We start from the raw sequence: 7,192 nt of genomic DNA on the forward strand, positions 1-7,192 counted from the left end.
TATTTGTCCTTTAAAAATTTCAATAGTAAGATCACCTATTTGTCCACCTTCACTTGCCAATGCATCTATTCTTCAATTATTTTCCAACATGTTATTGTTAGAGTACTATATTTTTAGCTAATTAATATTGAAAGAGCTATTAATAGCAGTGCCAACTACTGTATAAGATCTTCTTAGCCACAGTATATGTAATAGAGCTCTCATCTATTTCTTCACAATATTATATTTCATGCATGGATAATTTCTTATCTACTAATAATCCACGGGATACCTCTAATTATTGGTTAGTGATCATATACTCCCTTCATAATATTTATTTATCTTATTTTGTTTTAAGAACACAAAATATAAAAACAATTTGGTATATTCAATATATCATTAATCACAAAATTCAACTTCGTATCAAATTAAATAGTAAAACAAACGAATTGAAATAGAAGAAGTATTTGTTTTAATCTCTCCTTTATGCTACGATCGAATTAAATTGATAAAACATACCGGAAAGAACAAAAAGAAATGATAAGCTCTACGAATTTAGCCTTTAAAATTAATATTAAAATAGTAATTTAACTTAGCATGATTTATACTAAAATTAATATTATGTTAAAAGTATCTGAAATAGAAAACACTAATTGAACATTCTTAAATCGAATAAAATTATCTAAAAATCCACTGCTTTATTATAAGAACGAAGTGATCGATTGAGTAGGCAACATTTTTAATGAACCAAATTAAGGTCCGATTAATCTAAGAAAATGAGATGATTACACACTTCAATAATAACAGTACTAATACAAGATATTTTGTGCCCGATATTCAACAAAAAAAAAAAAAGGAAATGAAAATAAACTAGTCCAATATAGCTTTCACTATATCCAAATTAATTTTGCTTCATTAGATATAGTTTTTAACTTATGATTAAAAAAAAAAAAAGATATGTGGTACGTACGTAACGAGTAATAACATTTCTTTAGGATGTTGAAAATAATCAAACACTAGTAAAAATATTTCAATTACTTGTGGAATTATTATTCCAAATTTCTTCAAGTTCTCTAGCAAAAGCTTGTTGTCTTCCTACAACAATAGTGATATGATCTTTGTTCTTGACAACGTTAACGCGAGCATGAGGGACTCTGGACTGTACATTGTAGCTGCATTCGACAGGGATAAGTTCATCGTCTTCACCATGAATCACCGTGACTTTGCCTTTTAGACGATTTTTCACCATGTCTAAGTATCCTTCTATTTTTCCAGCAGTACCACAAATGATGTTGTGTAGTGTATGCCATGCTGCATTGTGTGTGTGGCAGCAAAATCCGTCTACTAAGTATGTTTTTATCCTGCATATATAGTTAATATCGAATCATCGATGCATGATAAGTAAACACGATATTAAAAAAAAAGGATTTTTGGTGTATAAAACATTCCGTATTTAATAGGGTCTAGGGTATTGGATGTCATAGGACAAGTCTACTACTTTGTTTATGTGACTATATGATTAATTAATGGGATGAGCCACAATAGTGAAAGGAGTGTAATACAAGCCATTTATATAGATGTAAGCATTAGCGACTGATTCTATTGCTCGACTCAATGATCTATATATATATATATATATATATATATATATATCAAAAAAAATTATCGATGTTTTAAGACTACGGTTCAAGAAACTAATGCTATTGAAAGACAGAAAAGAAGATTGATCAAGGTAATTTGTTTGTTAAAATAGATTTAACAATTTATTTTTATTGGAGATTATAAAAAAAAGTATAAGTTCTATGTACTTATATACAAAAGATATTTATGCGATCACTTCTTTTTTTGGTTTCCATTCGGCCTTTGGAACCCGTATTGAAACCCCAATTAAAACTAAATCTAGATCACACTTTCTCCATGCCGAAACTCAAATCTGAAACCTCGGATTAAGGGTGGAACAGTTCCACCATTGCACCCCAACCCATGTTGGTATTTATGCAATCACTTACTCTTAAACATTAGTAGTATGACGTGTTTGTAAAAATAAGTAGCTATCCTTTTTTTTATTTTTTTATTTTATTATTATTATTATTATTATTATTATTATTATTATAATACCGACAATGTATATCCAATAAGTTTTTTTTTTTCTATGAAGAAAATATGATTCAACAGAATTCAATTACTTACAAACAAATTTCATGTTGTCATTATAATTCCACTGCCCTACGCTATTATTTGGGTCAATGGTCAAGAACCGACTTGGCTGACAATTTATACGGATTAATTAATTATAAAGAATGAATGCAAGAACAACCAATCAAAAATCAACCTTTAATTCTAAGAGAAAAAGACAACTTTACCCCTGAAAATAATCTCTTATGATGACTTACGAATTGACTAACAAAATCAATCTTTTCAAATTTCTGATAAAAAACGACATAAGATAATCGAGAACTACCTGACATGAACGACGTAGTAAAATGTTTGACCAAGAAAAAGAGATGGTCATGCCCAAAAAAAAGGACAACCAAAACCAGAAAAAAGTGGGTTGGAGCAGTAGATGCAGTTGTTGGGGTGTTGTTTGATTTAAGTAACACCCATTATATCATATATTTTTTTGGCATGGACATTTATTAAAACAGCGATGTATAGAGTTATTGGGAGGTTGTTGTGTGCTGCTTCCTAATTTAATGCAATAGGATCTGGTATTGGCTGTACAAATAAAAATTCACAGTGGTAGGAAAAGAAAGAAGTTATTGGTATGACTTTATGATCACTTGGTAGAAAAGGTGAATAACAACGTATCATGTTAAAAGATGTTTTTTTTAATTGACTTAATAGTTGATATATTAAAGGCACTGAACTTGCGGTACGAGTAAAATAGAAGTTTGTACGTAAGTTTGGTGATCATAAATACTCGAACGATGTGCAGTTGTACTGGAACTTAGTACTAGAGGAATATTATTGAATGTGTAAAATAGGATTAAATATAATTTATGTTTTGATTAAATTAGACCAACACTAAACCTTAATACAATGTGATCAACTTACCCTTTGTATCAATCTCGCATTATTTTCCTCTATAAGAGTCTCATTCATGCATGTCACTAATTTCCTCAAAGAACCTAACACTCTTCCAAGTAATTTTCCTACTCTCCATCGTTCAAAAAAAAAAAGAAAAAAGATGTTTGAAACTTGTAGTCTAAAATAAATGATCATATATTTGTGTGACTATAAATCATTTCATTAAGGGTAATATAGACATATTAAAGTTAAAAATTGTTTCTTAATATAGAAATGTATCATTCTTTTCAAGACTGACTAAAACAGAAAGTGAGTCATATAAACTGGGCAAAGGGAGTAGACACGTGAAATTGGTGAAGGTAGTTTGGACAATAAAAGATTTTGACTATAGTTGGTGTTGGTAGGAAAAAAATGCACAATATTGAACTCACACACAAACAACAAAGACAAAAATACCTGTTTCTGGTGATGAGTTTGGTAAGAAACTCCCACAAGCGATGGTTTTTGCAGATGAGTAAGCAAATTGTTCGGCTAACATGCTCATACCAACAAGCTAGCGATGCCCCAAACGCAATCACAGGCCATACTCGTCGCGGCGCGATTCTTCTCATCATATACTGCGTTGCTTCTTCTCCCTTAGGAGTTGGAAAATATGGCTATATATTTATCATTACAAAAGAAAACAAAAAATGATATCAATTAATAAAGTTGTACGTGAAATTAAGGATAACATTTGCTCATGTATATTTGATTATGAGTTCTACATTCTAGGATAACGACATTAGTAACTGAGTTCTAAATTTGATTTATCATCCTATAAATACTTCTAGGATAACAACATCAGGGGTTCGTAACATTTGCTCATGTATATTCGAAATTGAGCAACTCATACTTGAACTTTATGAGTCCTACATTCTATGTTAATGACATCAGATGTTAGTAACTGAGTTCTAAATTTGATTTTTGAATATATATATAGTTAATTTTCTTAATAAAAAAAAAGGAGTTTGAACATGTTCCGTAACGTGACTTCTAGCTCCATCCCTGCCCCACTGTAAAAAAAAAATGTCTCAATTTTACCCTTGAGTTAATTTTAAACTATAGTTAGAAGTTGATGGACAAAATTTTGACTTTTTTTTGTGGAAAATTTGGATACGTAAGATCCATCAATTAAAACTAAATAGAGTTCTTTTCACCTTCCCCGTGGGACTCTGTTAATACCAAATGTAAATATTTTGATAAAATTGAACGATTTCGAATCGTAATAAAAAAAGAAATTTAGACATGTATTGGTATCTTACCGGTGCAAGTAAAGTGAGGGATTTAATTAAGGCAGGATGCTTTACAGCAAGTGCCAGTGCCAATATGCATCCCAATGAATGTGCCACAATGTGAAAAGATTTCACATTGTATGGTTCTAGTACTGATTTTTCAATCATGTCTAGATGCTCTCTTAAGGTGTAAAGTGACTCATTTGGCTTCGGACTTCTTCCAAATCCTAGTAGATCCACCGCGAATAATCGATACTTCGATTTTGTAGCCTTTGTAAAGTTTGGAAACACAGTTTCTGTCCAAAATTCTGATGATGATATGAATCCATGTATGAAAATCACATTTTCTTGTACGTTCTCTGTATTTTTATTAACACAAATAAAAGACGTTAAAATTATAAAAAAGTACTTCTTTTGTCCAAGATAAGTGTCGTTTTAGCAGCATAGCAGTATTAGCCTCTTTCTTATTTTGAAAATAGAAAGGTGAAAGTTCAGATAATCATCAACTGAGATTTCCTTTAGTGACATTAATTACAAGGGTTTATATGACTAAATTACTCGTTATATTTTCTCAAATTACCTTTTCATCTTGAGTAACAGTAGATTTGAATAAAAGCATAGTAATGAAGACCTTCTTGATTTGGTAAAGTGACACTTATTTTGGACCAGGGAAATAAGAGAGAAGAGTAGTTAACTTGTCAATACATACCTTTGGCACCGTCAACATGGACAAAAAGTGAATCTTTAGAAGAGGCAGTCCAAGAATTACAAGTTTTACAATCACAATCCGACCATCTTGGAACAATATTTGATTTTAAGCCACCAATTTTGCCTTGCAGCATTTCGACAATAGATGAGTTAACAGTAAAAGTTGAGCGCAGAGTTCCTCTTTTCAAAATTGGGGCAGCATTCTCCAATTTAAGCCTTTTAAGCTCATTCATAGTAGATTTCGACACTTCAGATACTAGCGAAGATCGCGTGTACAATGTGTCTGATATCTCTTCTAGCTGCAATTTATTGCAGCTAGAAGAAGAAGATGTCAGACACACAATCTTGGACTCGGAAACCAAGATTGTGCCACTGCTCGTTATGGTTTGTTTAACCGACGAGCAGTAACAGGGCTTCCACTCTGCTTCAACTATGAAATCAATTACTCTGTAAATATAACATAGCAAAAAATCAAGAACGTCAAGAACTGTGAACACAAAGAAGCTAATGACTTCATTCAATATTCTCCCTGCCATTGTGAATGTTGATTTCACCCTTTCGATAATCGACATATTAATTTGTCCGAAAAAGAGTGAATTTTAGGATGTCAAGATTCACAAAGATTGTGTTTCAACCTTGCTTTGGTATGTCACAAAGATTATGTTAAAGTTCCTAGTGCCATTAGATGTTGCAAAAAAACAACTAATGACACTAAGGATACAAATACAAGAAAAAATAAATCTCACAATACCTTAAAAGGAAAGGTATTTTGTTTAGAAAATATAAGCAAAAGGGCTATGGAAAATTATAAAATGACAAGACAATATTGTTGGCTTGGATTTTATTGGAGGGATAACGTGTGGGGTTGAGTTGTTCTTTGTTTCAAAATTTGGTGGGAGGAAGAAAGGGGGATATAGATAAATATAGACACGTAAACAAAGAGTGAACTTTTAATGTTACATTGAAAAAAAGTTTGCTAGAAGACTAAGAAAAAACAAGTTTGGTGGTGGTTGAACCTCTCACAAAATAAAAATTAGGATCTTATGTAGATATGAGAATGCAACTAACAAATTATTTTTTTTTGCCTATATATTATTAGTAAGTATTATTACGATTAATTGGGGGAGGGTAACATGATTTCTACCTATGACGACTCCATTTTTAGGACTCGAAATCAAGATAAGGAGTACTTGTTACTTTATCATAACTTTTTATTGGGAATTTGTCCTGAGTTTCTTACCATAGTTGAATTTTCTACTAAAAGGAAAACACAAAGTTTCCATATTTGGCTAGTCATTTTCCTCGTAGGAAAAGATTTATGACTCTATAAATAGAGGGTTATTTCTTCTAACTTGGTAGCATTCACAATGTAGTCCTAGGGGTTTTGAGAATTTTGTGTAAAGGGAGAAACAATGAGACACAAGTGATATGTAATCACTATTGTGAACTATTTTTATTCTGAGTGAATTGTGTGAGGTTATTTCTCTCGATATTGTAGTCTCTCTTTTATATAGTGAATTGCTCTCTCCTCTCATGGATTTTGATCGATCGATCGAATCACGTTAAATATTTTTATCTCTTTTGATATATTTTTCATTTATCTTCTTACCTATGATCTTTCAAAATTCACTTTAATTTGCTAACTTCCAATGACACCTAAATATTTTGATCCTAACACCTTTAACCTATCACAACATGTAATTCTTCATAGAAAATGGTTTAAATTGAGTCGGTCTCTACATTGTTATTGTATATTGTATATGTATAACTTAAAGTGCTACCTTAGATTAGAAATACATAATGGAATATTTTTTGTTAGATAGAATGATGTAAAGTGTTTCAAGAAAAAAAAAATGATTCCAATAGCTGTAATAAAATTAACTTATGAGCTTCGGTTATCTATATAAACACACTTATTTTATTTAAGGAAGCACTTAATTGCAATGACTTATAGCATACACTTAGACAAGTTGGAGTATATAAAACATAAAGTTGTTACAAAACAACATATATATTATATGGCAATACTCTTAGATGAAAAAATTTGAATAAATCCGGTCTACTTATTCAAGAGTCCTTTTTAATTCAGGTAACTAATGAAGCGCATTTACCTGCCACCAAAAACATGTTAGAGTAATAATATATGTTAAGAATGCCCCTTTCTTAAATTTTAAGTAGCTCGCTGAAGAAAGCGTGAAAGTAAGCAA

At 31.0% G+C, this 7,192-nt stretch overlaps 1 protein-coding gene across 1 annotated transcript; it reads right to left on the bottom strand.

Moving 5' to 3' along the window:
* Window positions 1-947: 947 nt before the first annotated feature.
* Window positions 948-5,576, bottom strand: LOC125814555 (probable lysophospholipase BODYGUARD 3). Its single transcript, XM_049494018.1, has 4 exons — window positions 4,987-5,576; window positions 4,308-4,636; window positions 3,463-3,662; window positions 948-1,340 (listed from the first exon to the last, which is right to left on the bottom strand). The coding sequence occupies exons 1-4, from the start codon at window positions 5,555-5,557 to the stop codon at window positions 1,010-1,012; spliced, it is 1,431 nt and encodes a 476-aa protein (XP_049349975.1). The 5' UTR covers window positions 5,558-5,576; the 3' UTR covers window positions 948-1,009.
* Between the last annotated feature and the right edge of the window lie 1,616 nt (window positions 5,577-7,192).

Source organism: Solanum verrucosum, unplaced genomic scaffold, assembly GCF_900185275.1.
Source record: "Solanum verrucosum unplaced genomic scaffold, falcon-dt-bn FXZP01000268.1, whole genome shotgun sequence".
In the NCBI taxonomy this organism is placed as follows: domain Eukaryota; kingdom Viridiplantae; phylum Streptophyta; class Magnoliopsida; order Solanales; family Solanaceae; genus Solanum; species Solanum verrucosum.

Coding starts and splice junctions, on each gene's coding strand:
- LOC125814555 (XM_049494018.1), bottom strand. CDS start 5,557: ATGTCGATTATCGAAAGGGTGAAATCAACATTCACAATGGCAGGGAGA. Junction 4,637..4,986: donor CCATGTTGACGGTGCCAAAG/GTATGTATTGAC, acceptor ATAAAAATACAG/AGAACGTACAAGAAAATGTG. Junction 1,341..3,462: donor AAACTCATCACCAGAAACAG/GTATTTTTGTCT, acceptor CTATATATGCAG/GATAAAAACATACTTAGTAG.